This window comes from Anarhichas minor, unplaced genomic scaffold (genome assembly GCF_050575085.1).
Source record: "Anarhichas minor isolate MPS153535 unplaced genomic scaffold, ASM5057508v1 ptg000026l, whole genome shotgun sequence".
NCBI lineage: Eukaryota > Metazoa > Chordata > Actinopteri > Perciformes > Anarhichadidae > Anarhichas > Anarhichas minor.
In genome coordinates this window covers 9,991,081-10,008,334 of record NW_027466472.1, presented here as the reverse complement: position 1 = coordinate 10,008,334, position 17,254 = coordinate 9,991,081, and the positions used below count along the sequence as shown (strand labels likewise).

Sequence of the window (17,254 nt, the reverse complement as noted above, 5' to 3'; positions counted from 1 at the left end):
ATATCTAAGACTAATGGCAGCCATAAAACTATTTATATTGATTTCTAAATATAAGTTTGACAGCTGTGTTGATTTGGATAGAGGGAAATTGTGACCACATAAATTCAAGATGAGAAGTGCTGCCTTCAAGTGCTGTCGTGAAGCTCAGATAAACAAATGTGTATACTTCACTTCCCTTATGTCTATGTGACAAATAATTGGTAAGTGACACATTTTGATGAACAACAACGACATTAAGTTTCCTTTGTAGTTGTTCTGCGTATACAACCTGGGGTAGTCAAAAAAACAACTCCACCGATTTCCGCCTTTCTTTCAATATTATGCACTGCGGGATACTGTCGCATAACGACAGTGTGCGGTTTTAAGTTTAGCGTACAAGTTTACGAGCGGCAGTGAAGGCATCACGTCCCTATGGAAACTCAACGCTGAGACTTGTGACAAAAGTCCGTGTGAAGTAAATGTAGCGTTAGAGAAGAGCTACACGCTACACATCGTATTCAATAACAAAAGCAGGCTTGAAAGGGCAAAGTACGATGGACAAACTTCAAGACCTCGAGAGTTTTTTGAAGAAGGTTGACAAAATAAGTGAGTAGTATAGCAGTTAACCGTATAAACGCCACAGCTAACAGATATCTGAATGACGTAATGCTTTCTGTAACCCTTCAGTTGCAAGGTAACAATGGAAGTATGTAGAAATAAACAATGTTGATAATCAAAGTATTTAAATAGTACTTTTTTACAACATTAATTATTTTCAGGTGAGCTAGTGAAGGACCTAAATTCCTCTGACGTCGAAGTCCAGCAAAAAGCAATAGAGACAGCTGATTGCTATATCGCTGCCTTGGATGAGCCCTGCAGGACGATAGTCAACAAGACCACAATCAACACAAACCCGCCACTTCAGACTTCCTTGGTAAAGACATGCACACAAAGTCACCCAAGTACAGCTGGACTCCTCCTCTCGCTCGCTATCTTTCTCACTCTGTCTCGCTCTCTGTTGCCGTCTCTGTCCCTCCAAAACAACACACAGAGCACAACCAGCAACTTCTTGTTGTGTTGTCTACCTTGTCATTTCTGGTCATGTGAGAAGGGACAAGGCAATGTACAACAGTAGTAGAGACTAGGTAGCTTTTTGTTAACATTCTCTTTAATTATTATTTCCCTGTTTTACAGGATCTGCAGAATGAAAATCCAGGTGAGCAGATTATCTGGTTGTCCCTTGCACGAAATCGAAACACTATTTAAGGAGACTTGTATGTCCTCATTGTGCATAACAATGTGAAATGTTTCTCTGAGCCAAACAAAATACAGCAATAAATATAACTTTTATGTGTTTTTAAGTAAGTAGGTCTTCAACTGCCTCTGTTTAGCATGTTTGTGACTTCGTTATATGCTAAGAAGAGAGATGTGGTACAAGGTGTGTCATTTGCAACACCGAGAGTGGTCCTCTGGAATTTTTAGTTTCAAGGGTGTCTATGTTTCGCGCTATCTGCCACTTGCCTGCTCAGACCGGTTCAGATGCCCCCACCCTTTGTGATATCTTTGTCAATCTAGTTGGCAGACGTTTCACTCCCTTATCAAACTGTCAGTCTGTCATAGCAAGGAGTGCTCTACTACGGATTAGAGGAAATGAATGATTGGACATGAGTGATGTGTTTCTGTTGGTTTGTCTGTCTGGGGGCCTCTTACAATTCTTAGTGGATAGGAGACTTGTAGTACTGACTGTTTAGCCACCAAGGCTACACTCCCACACATAGTCATATGTATTTCTACACTGTACAAATACATATGACTATGTGTGGGAGCAAATAGCAGCCATCTCTAGGTGAGCATTTAGCACATAAATCACTGAGAAGTCACTGTAGTGATCTTAAAAGCTTGTATTACCTTTTTCCCCATTATGTCTCTTGTACACTCATCCTTTTTTTTTTTTTTTTTTACCAGAGAATTTCATGAAGATTATTGAGAGAGATGCTGAAGACAGGAGCGTAAGGAGGACTGCAAAAGCAAACAAGGCAACCGGTGTGTTATTCTCTGTTCCTTAAAAATGCTGTTGGAGGTGAACAATTTGCTGCACTTGCTGCTCTGTTGGGCTACCGATGTATGCGCTTAAATGTTGTATACCGTTTGTGTCACTGCAGTATTCAAAGACAAGGGAAATGAAGCTTACGCTCAAGAAGACTATGAAACTGCAGTGAAGTATTACAGCGATGGCTTGGCTGAACTGAGGGACATGCAGCCATTGTACACCAACCGAGCACAAGTGAATATCTTTCAACTAAGTTCTGAATCTTTCAAAGGTTTTAACACAAAAACAAACATTGTTTTTCATAATTTAATCCCACAAATTGATCCCAGATTAAAGGCAAATGTGACAAAAGAAGACGGAATCAAAACAGATCTGCGTTTGTGTGCCTATAACAGCGACTTAAAGCAGAAACCTTTGGTTTGACAGATGTCTCAAGGCAACCTGAGTATTGCCAGCTATCTTCATTTGAATATGATTATTCCCATTAAATTAATTCTACAATCAATATTCAAAGACCAAGCATCTTGAAAGTCTCCGCTATGATATATTAATAAACAAACAATGCTACACTACTGATCACATTCTTTATTTTGTAAGGCCAGGTTTATTTTATTACTGCCTGTCTAATGTTTAAATCTACTTAGGCCTACATCAAGCTGGGGAAGTACAAGGAGGCCATCAGTGACTGTGAATGGGCCCTGAAGGTAAGGTCCAGCTGGGAACTAAGGCCAGTCAGTTGCTGCCTCATTCGTCATAGTTTCATCAGAGGCACCGCTCTTTGTGAATCCTGTAGTTCAGTGGAGATATGTTTAGTAGGCAAACGGGTTGAGTGGTTTTATTTACGTCACTCAAGCTAAATGCAAGTTTACAATAATATCATCTTACTTAAGTTTTGGGTGGAAGTATGTCGATAAAGCCACTGTTGATTTTCTGTAATCACATCACTGTGACACATTTCTGGAGTGGAGGGTTCTAGATTGAACATTTATTTGTTACTTTGCTGGTGTTGGTCATTTGCTCTCTCTCAGTGTAATGAGAGGTGCATGAAGGCTTACCTACACATGGGGAAAGCATATCAGGCGTTAAAGAAATATAAGGAGGTAAGAATAATTACTGTCATTACATCTTATCACGTTTTTTTTACACGTTGCTGTTGTGTACAGACAGCATCTCATCTAACTGCAGCAAAAACAACATAATGAAAGTTGTATGCCTGGAATAGATAGCAAGCATACAAGCTGTCCTAGTCTCACAGCAATCGCCTGTAAAATCTATTTTTTTATTGGTATTTTAATCCATTCACAGGAACATAATCTTGTATTTAATATAGATAGCTGGTGAAAATATTTGTGTAATACACCTGTTGTAAAGATCATCATAGTTTTCTTTTTGCCAAATTCTTGTGCGGAGATACTGTAGTCTTTTGGAGTGACCCGAATCATTTCCATTTCCACAATGACGCACATCATACAACCATCGATGAACTAAATTCTTCCCTTTTTTAGTCCAGAAACTGCTTTGAGAAGATTGTGGAAATTGAACCTGTGATGGAGAAGATGGTGAAAGGTAAAGAAAATATTTTTTTCCCCAAGAGGTTAGTTTAGAAAAGACTTTAATATATCCAAGTCCTTTTGTGATAACTGCCTTAATTGGCAATGTATTATGTCAAACCATATGGGTTAGACGGGAGCCCATCAAAAGTATATAGCAGACATGTTGTTGAGTTGGTTGTCAGTTATGTGGTCTCAGCTCATTTAATTGCAAGACTTTCATGACAACCGAAAGCTTAATGTCACAATGCGGTTGCCCAGAAAAAAGACACATTCAGTCATTATAATTATGTTTCATACAAATACCTTTGAAAATGATTCATCCAGTTATAAACTGAAAAATAGCGCTCAATCATGCATATGTGCACCACTGTGCAGTCTCTTTGCTATTGTCATATCAGGTGCAGTATTACATTTCTAATACTTCTAATACTGCCTAAGTAGGCAAAATACCTGCATGCCTATCGTACTCAGGTGGTGCATGTTTATGGCAATAGGCGAGTAGGGTGGTCGTCTCAGGATGGCTGTTGCACTATTATGACACTTTCTGCTTTCTTTCCTTCTTCTACCGCCTTTGTTTTCTCCATGCAGAATACCTGACCCAGGTTGATTTAGAAGAGGGAAGAGAGAGTCAGGAGATGAATGCAAGGCAAGAGTTTGACAAGGGAGAGGGGAATGACACAAGAGTGCCTCAGCTGCTGGAGAAGTTGGCGAGGCCCGGCCAGATTCCCTTGTACTACTGTGGAGGATTGGAGATTCTGTCACAAGCAGTTACTGACTGTGAGTGTGTTTGAGAAAATGTTTGCACAATTATCTTTCTGCTTTAATCTCTCTGTGTCTGCACTTACTTAACCTTAACCTGCTTCACTGGTCTACCTGCTGTATTTTCACAAATATCACTAAAATGGTCAGAAAAAGATCAGCCTTTAGGGTAGGAAGGTTACGGAAGGTTACGAATACAGTACTTAAAGGAATACTTTAGCCCCAAAATGACCATTTATATGTCAATTACTCACCCTATGTTATCTTGAATTCTTTAAGAAAACTTTGTTTTTATTGCATGCCTCCATGGTGATCGAAGAATCCAAAAACTGATGAAAATGTATGTATGTATGCTCACTGTTTCCCAAACACATGCATTTACACTAAAACAGGCTAAATAAGCTAAAACAGGCACGCAAACTACACATCTGTGCGTGTCCGGACGAGTAACGTGTCTGCACAAAGTTAAAGTGTTTTAAATAGTACGGTTTTGTGAAGATGTGTTCTGGAAGTAGTGAGCGTGTGACTGGATGAGTAAGATTTAGAGTATACTGCTCGAATGGTCTAAGAGTTTATAAATGGATGTTTTGATATAGTATTGCTGTTTATTCCATTTACTTTAATTCATCAGGACTTTTCTTCATTTTTGTATTCTTCGTTCACCGTGGAGGCATACAAGAAGAGCAACGTTTTCTTCACAAAAAGGTAGCACGGGATAAGTAATTAATATACAAAGGGTCATTTTGGGGGTGAAGTATTCCTTTAAGAACTCACAGCGAGCATTTTAGGGCATTGTATCAGGTCAAGCAGGGCTGGAAAAACTGATTGTTTCATGTCTAGTTTTATGACAATGGACGAGAGGGGACACATAATGCTGTCCATCACTGATTTCTCTTCATGCTCCATTTGCTTGTCACAGTGAGCACATTTCCAATATAGAGTATAAAGCCACACTGAAAGAGCACAAACTCCTGCCTGGTGTGATTGGCCATTGTGCAGATGATAGGTATACATAAAACAATGTAACACTAACAACTGCATGAAAATTGCTGTGCTGAACAAAATTATTCATATTTCTATTCCATAATCAGATCAATAAAAATAAGTTGTCTACTATTTGGTGATACCTGGAGAGAAGTGAAACCTCCAGTGCTGGTATGATTTGATTTGGGATCTGTTTCTAAACTTCTCGGTTATCAGAATTATACGGTGTATAAATGATGATGTAATTTGGTTGCTGAACTGCTGAGTGGGCTCTTCCATCTGTTAGTGAAGGGCTGTGTAGGCATTGTAAGTTGTATTTGGTGTTTTTGAGCAGACAAACAGGGGGATTTTTATGGGATGACAGCTAACACTATTATGCCTTCTGGGGCTGTCTTGGGTGCAATTGAATGAAACACCTGTGATAGCAGGTGTCCATTCCAGAACCTCAGTGGCATTACCTGCACTCATTCCTGACACATTTAGAGTGTGTAGCTAGTGCCTGTCCGTTGGCTTTGTCGATTTATGACAGGCTAGCCTGAGGAGCTATAGATGAACAGTGGCCCTGGAGCATGCTAGGGGTTATCTAAGCTTATGTATTATAAAAATGTACTGTCAAATTATGTCTGTCTCAGAGTGCCATTCAATTGAAAAGGGCAAAACTTACATAACGCACAACTGAAAGGATCTCTAAAGGGCTGACATTGCCAGCTTTCTCCCCCAAAGGTGTTCTTTCACTGCCCTGCTCTACTTTCTGTATGCTTTCTGTATACTTTCTGTATAAGTCATTATAAGTGGAAAACACACCATTCTTTAACGTTCCTCCTTTTCTTAATATATTTTATATATTCTTTACTCTTGTGCCCTTGACTGTAAACCACTGAATAAGGCAAGTAAAACTAAAATGATATGTAGTTTTCTGTATTCTTACACTATCTACTGTTCTTTTTTAACAGGTACAGCCCAGACCCTTTTCAGACTGAACAATGGCTTTAGTATCATCAGCAGCAATGACACGGTGAGAAGGTAAGGAGACCAGAGGGAGAGGTAGCTGTCGGCCCTCAGTGGCGCTTTGACAGATGGACCCAGAGACAGGGGCATACAGACACAATGATGGCCTAAACTAGAGAGATCATTCTCAGTTCCTCCTTCCCTCTCTCTCTCTCTCTCTCTCTCTCTCTCTCTCTCTCTCTGGTTGTTTGTGCAATAGCCCAAAGAGGAAAAGATAATCACACTGTAGGTTGAGATGAGTGCTGAAATGAACAAAGGTCTTGTGTTTTGTCCCTGAAAAAGGGGGTGTTTTTTACAAGATACACATTTTGAATCCCTCGTGTCAGATCCGTAAGGTTATCATTAACTTGTCTCGTCTAACTAACACTTTCCACGTAGTCCATAGTTAGCACCGTCATTATTCAAGTTAGAACAGAGAATGCAACATAATTGCAATCTGAACCTCGTGAAAATATCCAACAAGGATACTGCGGTGAGCCAAAAAATAAGCACTTTTTTCTTTAACTTCGACAACGGGTTTTTGACAACGAGGACAAAAACTGAAACGTTGAAATTTCAAGGTGCACCCTGTAGGGCAGTGGTGGCCTATAGGTTAGAGAAGCGGAATGGCCATTAGTTCTATTCCCCGGACCATAAGGATAAATGTGGGTGGGGAAGTTACCATTATTCATCATTACACCACTGAGGTGCCCTTGAGTTCAACCCCAGCTGCTCTAGTGGAGCTGCAGCGTGTGGTTGTAGTGAGCAGTTTCCAGGTGTGAATGTGTAGTTGATGTGAATGTGATCAGGGTGTTCCCAAAACAGAGAGAACTACATTAACATCTAATAGATATTAAAATAGGAAATAACCTTCAGCAAGCAAGTAGCAGCACATACAAGCTTCTTCAGGGCAGAGACAACAGTGATATGTACTGCAAGCTCCTTCGTGGCCATCACTCACATGCTACCTACATCACATGTAGATAAATGGAAGGGCAAAGTGCATTATGACATTCAAGAGTCGTATCAGCATCTTGGTCTTGTGGATTGCGTGGAATTGCTACCTGGTATAATTAACACATATTTTACCATTAGTAAATATTGGACTTGTTTCATATGCTACGTTCTGTTATTGTAATTTGAATCTGCATTCCACCCTTTGTGTTGTTTTGAGATACATATTTATTGGCATACTTTCATGTACGTAATATTTTCATTATTTGACAGTGTTATTTCAATTTGATTTGTGTTATGTTAATTCGAAGAGAACTATGCTAATACCACTGCATTTTATTTTCTCTGCAGTTGTCTGTTGCAGAAAACAAAGGATCCAGACAGCCAGGAGTTGTGTGCGTCCGCTCTGAAATCATGGAGGGTTATTTGTTGTGGAAACGGTATGTTGTTAATTTGTGGCAATTTGCTCTCATTGAGTTAGTGCGTGTTAATTCCATATGAAAAACAAAGCGTTTCTTCAGTATCAACACAAGTATAGCAACCTAACATTCACGTCATTGTGTACAGACTAGGTTGTTGTTCTTTGGGAGCATAACAGGGAGGTGTGTATAAAGAGCTCATTCTTTGTGTATATACCATGTTTTCCTTTTGCTTCCAGATGAAAACCAGAAAATCTTGATGACATTCCCACTCACCAGACAGTCCATTGTGCACTTGATAACATCAGAGCATGTTGCAGTGCAGGAAGAATGCCTGGAATTACTAAATGTCTACTCACGGATGCCACATGGAAGACTTTTGGCCATTGACAACCTGGATGTGCCAATGTAAGACATTCCTTTTTGTTGTCATTAGGTGCAACTGATGAGATCACATAGCTGGAGTAAAAATACACTTAAGTATGTAGACAGCGATGGTAGGCTCAATGTATGTTCTAATGAATCAAATTACGTATAATACTATTTCCTTTGGCTCCTTACATCCCTACTGAGTAGTTGAATGACTTTCATTTGCCGTCGTTTTATTGAATGAAATTAGTGGTCAGCCTCTGGCCATATGTTTGTGATTGTCAGTCTAATTTCCATCTAATGAGATTTCAGGGCAGAGGAACCAATAAATGTTGTATATCATTACTGTAGGACATAGTTTTATCAATTACACTGAGTGGCCTAAGTGATTTCTTATCATTTGCATGTCTGATAATATCTGAGCTGCAGCTAATTGGATTTTCAGAAAATTAGGAAGAATGAATATATTGTACTGATGTATTTTTCTTTGTATCCCTCTCTCTTTCTCTTTTTTTCCCCTCTCTTTTTCTTTATCTTTCTCTATTCTTAATCTGGGTCCAAAGGTTAGTGAGGAACCTCATGGCGTGCATCTCAAAGCCAAAGCAGCAGCAGAATACAGCAGTCAACATTCTGGAGAACTTTGCAGCAGAAAACAAGTATTACTGCTACACAAACACCAGAGTAGCTCTCCTCACACCCTAGGAAATGATATATTTTATCTCTGGAGGAGGAAATACATATTTTCAGATACTCTGCAGAATTCAGAATATGACCCACCAGACAGCCTATTATCGACGCATACCTATATATATTTGAAAGTACTTTAAATTCCACCGTCACATCATGTCAGTAGGGGAAATGGAAAGTGTGGCATCTTTAATAATTTAACATGTGCTATACAAGTGTTAATGTCACTTGAAGGCAAAAGGCCGTTCTCAACCTGTTTTCATCTCTGGCTCCTCATGAAAACAAGACATGGAAGGATAACCCAGGCTCTCCGACACAGCGGGAAATAAGTCGAGGTGTCAAGCAGTGGAATGGGCAGATCAATTTTCCTTGTCTAAAGCTCAAAGAGAGTTACTCAACAAAAAATGTGTTATATCCTGCAGGGGTTTCTTTCTTTAGTGTTGAAGCTCCGCAGAATCAATGTTCGTACAAAAAGAATACACAACCGTTCCAAATTCCATAGAGAGGTTAATTAAGTGTTCGGTCGTGTGTGTAACTGTGTGAGTCTCTGCATCCGTGACTGAGTGAGTGAGCACCTCTGTGTCTTTTCACAGCTAATCTCGCATTCTGCTGCAGCAAACTCCATAATCTTTTGGGTGCCCAGTTATGGCTGCATGCTCAAGGATCTGTCATGGTTACGGTCACTCACATTTTCTAAAAACACCTTTTATTAGCTGTTTTATACTGCCATTGACTGCCATTGACTCCTGACTCGCCACTACTGGGGATCGCTAGTGATAACCCAGTTGACTGCATCGCCGACCCACAGTCGCTCCTGTGCTGCCAGAGACACAGTGTGGGGAAAACAGTTTGCACACTGTTATTGTTATGGACGGTGTGTTTACAGAACTACCAGTACACACACTGCTGTACCATGCTGCTACTCAGCCGCTGCTAAGCGGGCAGACAGCTCGGTGGATTTACCTTTTGTGTGTTTGCATGATTGTATGAATTGTATTTTACCACAACTTCGAGCCCATGGCTTGTGTAGGGTTACATCGTCGCTTGTTTTTGAGTTTGAATGAAGTCTGTTTGATGACGCTTTACAGCACTGGTTGTACTTGTAGTCGTTGCAGGCACAGCTGGTGGAGTTCTGCCTACTTGTATCATGCTGGGCTGTGAAGAACTTAAACTGAGGATTAAACTTTACTCGCTTCCTCCTCACCCAAGTATCAATAGTGTAACACAACAATGAGCATGAGGTTTTACGTCGGACTTCTGTTTAATAGCTGAACTATTGTGTATGTTTATACATAAATACCCATCTACATAGTATGTCTATCTTACATGTACAGTAAAAATATTTTCACATTTTCTTACAGATTTTGCATTCAGTTAAGGGACGTGTTGACAGACTCTGTCATTCTGCCATTTACAACATTACTGGTAAGATATGTAGATACAAAGTTTCATATTAATATAAAGTATGCACTGCATATCTATAAGTGTGTTTATGTGTGTGTGTCCGTGGGCAAATGTGCACACCTGTTTTCTTCCTTTTGTCAGAGAAATATCAGCGAGTCCAATCGGCATGTCCTTGCGTCGCTGATATCGGCCATTGGCTGTCTGGCTCGAGATGACGTCATCTGCCACAGCTTTGCTCATGATCCAGAATGTTGGAAGGCTATTGCGGTCGCCATTGTCAGTATCATTACAGACTGGTCCCTTTGCATAGAAAAGTACAAACATTTGTTCATAGAGTTGAATTCAGATGCCAGCACCTGGATAAAGAAATAAAACACAACCGTTTAGTCTGAATGGCACAATTAGATATTATAGATATAGTCTGTCTTGGATGTTATAAAAATGTTAAGCTGGTATTTAAACTCACTGTATGCATTTTATTCAGTGTAGAATCTGTTTGCTATCATTGCAGAGGCAGTGCAGTGCATGTGAATACAAAGAGGTAATTTACCCTCTGCTTGGTTTGATCATCAACCTTTCAGCTATCACCTCTCCAATCATTCAGGTGAGTACGGTTGTGTATGATAGTTACTTTGCCAGGGTATGTTATGAGTGTAAAAAGAAACTTCTGTCTTAGTTCTTCTTATCTTAATAGTGGGAAGTGTTCTAACTGATACTGTGTCTTAGATAAGGTTGAGCAGAATTATAATTCAGTTTGGGGGCCTCTTGATAGAATTGTATGTTTTGACAGAACATTCACTCCATGCCACTTTAAAATATTCTGTATTGTAAAACATATATAAAGCCAAGGGGGAGCATTTGTGTGAACCATGATGTGTGATGCCACCTATTCAGAGATGAAACGTATGTGAAAATTGGTTTAGCCACGTGTCCCGTCTCGTTTCTGTAGGAGCATGCTGTTTCACTCTGCAACTGCTGCCTGGGCCTGCTGAGGGATAGTGACGGAGGAGTGATAACTGTAAGTGAAAATAACCTATGTACTACACTACAGTATTCAGGAGGGTTTAAAACTCCAACACTCCTTATATGTTGTTGCCTTACTCTATCATAACTCCCATTTGGTTTTCATGTTTGGCTGTAATACTGCGTGTGTTGGACCAAGAAAGGTTTGAAAAATGTTAGTACTTTACAGTTGTTGAAGACGATTGATGAAAACTTTCTCTTGTTTGTTTTCCAAACTTCCGTACATCCTTTAAGGCATAAAACCATCCTTTCAGGTAACTCAGTGAAAATAAAAGACATTTGTCTTGAGTAACGGGCCTTTTCTGGGGCTTGTAAGCTCACTGGCAATATGCCCCAAAAGGTGGTAACAGCAATACACAATGTTCAGAGGATCCTATATGTGTCATTACACTTGATTAAAACTCCAGCTCCAGGTGCTGTTGTCTGTGCTAATGGCTGTTACAGCAGTTTCACACTGCCTATGCAATGCCCTCAGAGTCCCACACTTCCACCCATCTGTCTCTTTTCTTTTGTTTTATTGCTCTCTCATTACGTGGCTGGAACTTTTTCTTCATTGTCACCTGCCAACATCCTTTAAAAACAAAAACAAAAGTTCTATTGTCTTTTCTTGTCCTGGCTTTATTTCTCTTACATCTTTAAAGCATCATAAAGTTTACACCAAAGCCCTAAAGCCCCAATTATTGCTGCTGGGATGTTTCAACTTTTGAGAGGAGGGCATTGTTCAAAATCGCATACTCACATACTATTCATAAGTTTAACGTAAAATTAAGAATGTAGTGCATTCACACAGCACAGTTTATGGATTTTGTGTATGCAAGAAATGTTTACTACATTAACAAGAATTTCTGTGTATGAGACATGCACATACTCTACTGCCCCACAATGCATTGCGTGTCTTGAGATCGGCCGTCAGTCTTGTGAGATTTTGAACCAGGCTAAAAGCTGTTAAAACCTCCCTTTATGAAGCGACATTACCATCTCATTGCAGCTGTAGTTTGAGTATGTGGTAGCCCCTTAGCTCTGATTTGGTCTCTACCAACTCCTTAGAAAAATATCTTGGTCTTATCTTCCATTTGGTACTCGAAAGGCAGTGTGCAGTGAAAAATAAGAGCATATTCCGTAAAAATGGCTGCCTGCTGCTGCTATGAACGTGGCTGATGAGATCAGTGATACTTAACTGAGAGGCTTAATTTTTTTAACAAAATGGCATCACTCAAATTAGTAATTTGTGCCCTTGACTCAACAGATCCCTCCTGCAAGACAAAGCAAGCATGTGTGACCTCTAATTCATATTTGTTTCTATGCTTGTGGTTCTTGTTCTCGTCTTTGACAGGTTCACTAGTTGTAACTCATTCACCATCTTACAATTGACTTTCTGTCCTTTATTGCTGTAAACACACTCCACAACACCCACTGATTTCACATCTTGAAAAAGCAGTTTTCTCTTTTCCTACTCCTCCATCAACACTATCCAATTCTCTTTGTGTCCAGTAAGAACTGTTTTGGGTTTCTTTCTGCTACCTTTCTTTCTACCTCAGCAGTTTTCTCTTGATCCTCTGCTATCCTGTCTATGTCTCTGCTGTGTTTTCCCATCTGTTTTTTTCTTCTTCTACTTTTCTCTTTCTTCTGCTATCTCCACTTCTAATGCCAACATTCTTCTTGTCCTCCAGAGAGCCACAGGCGTGCTGAGCACTGTCCTCCCTCAGTCCCCGGAGGCCGTTCAGCATGTTATTCAGGGGGGTGCGGTCCGGACCATGCGCTTGCTGTTGAAGGTGCATAACTGTACACATAGCCAATTTGAATACATCAACACTTATTTGTATTTGACTTTTGGAATGATATTATTTTTCCCAAACATCTATAAATGGATTAATTATTCATCAAACAGCCCATGACGACATATATCCTTAAACATTCCCCATCGTCATGATCTAAAGACATGATAAAAACATGCTGATGAAAAAACAACTACTTTTATTTGTAGAAAGTACTTAACTGATATTAATATTTCAACTCGAACTGTGTAGGTTTTCTTCGACCAATTCCACTACAGTTCATAAAGTTTGAGTTTTTAAACATGCGTTAAACTTGTTTAATATCATTGTTATTTCTGTGTCTGCCTACCCAGGGAACAGGGCAGACTGCCACCAAGTATGCCATTAAGACTCTGACAGTGTGCACTGCTGCCAGTCACTTGGCACGGGAGGAGCTGGTGAAGTCTGATAAAAGTGAGACATGATTGACATGTTAGCATTACTTTTACAAACTCTCTCATTAGTTTATGAATAATATTTTAGGGTTGACCCAATATGCAAACGAAGTGTGTGTGTGTGTGTGTGCATTCATTTGCATATGTGAGTGCAGTGTGCTGTATATCTGTTGCCTTTCATGTCATTGCATGTGTGTATGTTAATACATTTAAAAATGCTATTCCTTGCTTATTCACTATTAATTTTTCATTCTACACAGAACTGTCTATTCTACGTAATTTGCTGGCTTCCAGCTGTGATGAGATGGTGTCAGGAAATGCAGCCCTGTGCTTGGCCCACTGCCTTGAATTGGAGGGAATTGGCAGCACCCTGCTGGGCACTGATATTGTGCTGCTGCTGCTGCGCCATGCTGCAGGGGACGCTAAGAGGACAGCTGTGCGACAAAATGCAGCAATTGCTCTGGGAAAGCTGTGTCGATCCGAGCCAAGGTACCCTCTCACCTCACTCTATAAACCACATGCTGCTGATTACATTCTAGAAACTAGCCTGAAGGAGCATCGACAGACGAGATGAAATGTCTCACTGAAATGAGATAATGCGAGTGTTACGGCTCTGGTTGAAAGAGTTTGTCACGCATTACGCAAGTGTATGATTTCTGGCCTAGGCTGGCCTGAAATATAAGTAATACGTGTTTATTTTTATTTGCATAAAAAAAAAATCTGTATATACAGTGTATATATATATATATATATAAAAAAATCTCTCCTGCAAACATCCACCACTTTGACTACTGCAGTCAGTGTGACTAACTAGCAAGGTGATAGCCATAACATTACCACATTTCTCTTAATATTTGCACTTTGATAGGCAGCAGCAGATTAAGCTATGTCTTGATGTCTTGATTGCACCTAATGCTTTAGATTGACGACATAATATTGGTCTGAGGTTTGGGTTCTGGCCGCAGTTATTGTTAAATTAGTTTGATTGCTTTATCAAACTTATTAATTTAGTCCATCAGCATTGCTCTCTGTTGGATATATTTTTTCAATGTGCTTTTTTTTCCATCAATTGAATATACCTCAGGTGCAACAAAGGGTTATAAACATCCATCCCATGCAGACCTACATAACGGGATGGCCAGAGCAGCGACCGTTAGCGGGCTATCTCATTCTATTACTACGGTCGAAGCATAGTTCTGTGTGCCCTTTTCTTTTGTACGAGTGAACTGACCACAGCAAGCAGTTCTACTCTCATTTCATGCCTCTGGTCTGAATACTTAAGTCAGTGTGACATTCCAGTTGTTTTAGTTTTAATACATTGGCAAAAAAATGTTTTAATGACTTTAACAAAGGCTGCAGCATACATTAACAAAATGTGAAAGAAGTGAAGGGGTCTGAATGCTTTCTGAATACACTGTATACCCTTTGGCCCTTTGGTATTTGGGCCAGCTCTACTAAACATCTTATGCAAAATGCAACTACATATTCCATGTAAGTATTACACAAAAGCTACAAGTCTGCATAACCTACAAGTTTATAATAGCTCCTAAGTTCAGTATTTCTCTTTATTGTTTTTTATTCAGAAGGGGTTTTATTTGTACTGCAGTGTACAATTCAACTGTGAACATCTATTATTTCTCTACACAATGATGTTTTGCTGCTGAAGGCCATCTTCCATATAGTGCAGCACCATTCTGATTTTGTGAGTATAATTGTTGTGTTGTACCGCCCTGAATGGAAGAAGGCAGCAACAAACATGTCTCTTTGTTTTTAGGAACATTTTTTTTACTGTACCTTCAGGCTACACAGCTCTGCTGTGACTGTGTTGAGTGTTCTTTAGTTCACACATGTGCTGTTTCAATTGAATGCCAGCCCACTGAACACGCTGTCACTGTTTTCTTTTAATAAACTGCTTTCTTCAATTCCAGACATATGAACAAACTTCGAGAACTTCATGGCGTTGAGATCCTGCACTCCTGTTTGAAGCTTATTACATAGACGCTATAGCACATTGTATAATCTCCTTGTTCTCCTCTGTAGTCTGTTTGGGCTTTGACATAAATACCAACATGTAAAGCAAAAAATAAAAGTCATATAATTCCCTTTTCTCTTCTTTAGAATTCTTTTTTAAAACTCTCGTTATTAATTGCTATTCATTTTTTTGATGTCTTGAGAATATCCCAATATCTATTTTATTAGAATTATATTCTGTTCCTAATTGGTTCATCTACATAAACAAAGGCTATCAACTTTACCAACCTTATTGTGTGTTATTATTTCTCATGCAATGTGAATTTATGTGGTTAATTACCATGAATGCGTGTGGATGGAGGTCCATGTGCAGTAATGCCTGTAATTGTTGGATTCTGAAGAACAGATATTGATCAGGCAGCATTAACATACTGATGGGATTTGAAGTGAGACACAGATTAGAGCGTTGTATCCCTTTGGTTGAAGTCTTTTCATAGGGGCACTCACTCATCCGTCTTCAAGGTCTTACCATGAAGAACTATGCTAAATGAAAATTATGTAGCATACTGCAAGCCTAACAGCTAGTATTCCTGGCAAATCTCAGCCATACCTCTATGTAATACCTCCAAGCTCTAATATAATTGTGTGTCCTAAAGGGTGATTTTGCTTTGTGTCAGCCTTTGGTATATACTGTAGCTCTTATTTTTTGGTTCTTTAGCAGTGTGATCACTTTGTTTATTTTTGGTTTTTATTTTAGAAAAGGTGCAGTTACTGATTTAAAAAACAAAAACTTCTTTGTCATCTGGGTTTGGATTCTTCAGGGGGACACAGTTTTCCAAATTGGGCCCCTCATCCACACCCACCACCACGCATAAAGACTGTTTATAGTTAGACTAAATCTAGGGTCTGCTAAATCTGCATGTCTTTGAGATATGAGGATGACTTGTATACTCACAGAAAGGGCTGTGAATTGGACTGGAATTTAATGTGGGACTTTTCTTTGCTGTGCTACAACAGCTCTAACCACTGCACCACAGTGCTGCTCTCACTACTTGAATGTTGAGCCAGGCCACTATGAGAAGGTCAGAGATATAACTCTGTAATGTTTGCACACTCACTGTGATGCAGATTTGTACTGGGAGAGACGAGTGGAACTGGAATGATTTTAGCTTTCCCCCACATGAAAAGGTCTGACAGTGTAGAGGTTGTGGTCGGGTGAGTTAGTGTGTGTTTGTGAGTATGTGCAATTATTCACAAAGCTGGGATTAGAAAGCTCTGCAGAGAAGTATGGCATCGAATTTCTTTGAAACAACAATTTCAGCCACCGTGTTATTACATCTTAGGAGGGAAGTAAAAAGGCCATATGGAATTTTTAGCTGCGGTGCCATAGTTGGGAGTGGCAATTCCATTCTGTTGGTCACTCCACCACTTTCATCCAAACAGAAATAACTACTTTTAAAAACAATTTTCCATAAAATGTCCCAAAAATTGCTACACATGGTGGATATTTTGTTTTTTAGTAAAATATCTCAACGAATGCCATGACATGTTACAGATATCCTAATGGCTTTGATAAACCCCTCCCTTTATACCTTTAACATTAGCACACTTCATTTATCCAGTAAAATATCTCAACATTTACAGGATGGATTGGCACACAATCTTGTACAGACATTTATGGTCCTCAGAAGATGACTTTGGTGATCTCTTGACTTTTCCTCTAGTGCCATTAGGTTCACATAAGTGGTTTTGATTGAAATATCAATAATTATTGGATGGATTGCCATTCAATTTAGTACAAACATTCATATCCTTCACAGAATGAATATAACTTCTTCATCATTTAACTCTTGCCTCATCTTCTGGTCAAAATGTTAATGTTCCAGTTACTTTGATTTAGAGCCAA

At 39.5% G+C, this 17,254-nt stretch overlaps 1 protein-coding gene across 5 annotated transcripts; it reads left to right on the top strand.

Moving 5' to 3' along the window:
* The first annotated feature begins 401 nt into the window (after positions 1 to 401).
* On the top strand, positions 402 to 15,479 carry ttc12 (tetratricopeptide repeat domain 12). 5 transcript variants are annotated; one of them, XR_012956183.1, is made up of 22 exons: positions 402 to 585; positions 759 to 913; positions 1,174 to 1,195; positions 1,945 to 2,022; positions 2,142 to 2,263; positions 2,674 to 2,733; positions 3,058 to 3,129; positions 3,535 to 3,595; positions 4,171 to 4,359; positions 6,279 to 6,348; positions 7,618 to 7,706; positions 7,925 to 8,093; positions 8,618 to 8,710; positions 10,103 to 10,166; positions 10,287 to 10,421; positions 10,657 to 10,749; positions 11,095 to 11,163; positions 12,839 to 12,940; positions 13,297 to 13,396; positions 13,638 to 13,866; positions 14,961 to 15,079; positions 15,306 to 15,479. XR_012956183.1 is itself a non-coding variant. In XM_076100046.1 (21 exons), the coding sequence occupies exons 1-21, from the start codon at positions 534 to 536 to the stop codon at positions 15,373 to 15,375; spliced, it is 2,094 nt and encodes a 697-aa protein (XP_075956161.1). In that variant the 5' UTR covers positions 404 to 533; the 3' UTR covers positions 15,376 to 15,479. The 5 variants fall into 5 exon arrangements, 4 of the variants coding, with proteins under 4 accessions (XP_075956161.1, XP_075956164.1, XP_075956163.1 ...); XM_076100046.1 differs by lacking the exon at positions 14,961 to 15,079 and having other exon boundaries at positions 404 to 585; XM_076100048.1 differs by lacking the exons at positions 402 to 585; positions 14,961 to 15,079 and adding an exon at positions 631 to 673.
* Positions 15,480 to 17,254: the final 1,775 nt, after the last annotated feature.

Excerpts from the sequence above, each read along its gene's own strand:
- ttc12 (XM_076100046.1), top strand. The coding sequence starts at position 534 with ATGGACAAACTTCAAGACCTCGAGAGTTTTTTGAAGAAGGTTGACAAA. Across the intron at positions 2,264-2,673 it reads TGTACACCAACCGAGCACAA|GCCTACATCAAGCTGGGGAA; the intron begins GTGAATATCTTT and ends AAATCTACTTAG. Across the intron at positions 8,711-10,102 it reads AACTTTGCAGCAGAAAACAA|ATTTTGCATTCAGTTAAGGG; the intron begins GTATTACTGCTA and ends ATTTTCTTACAG.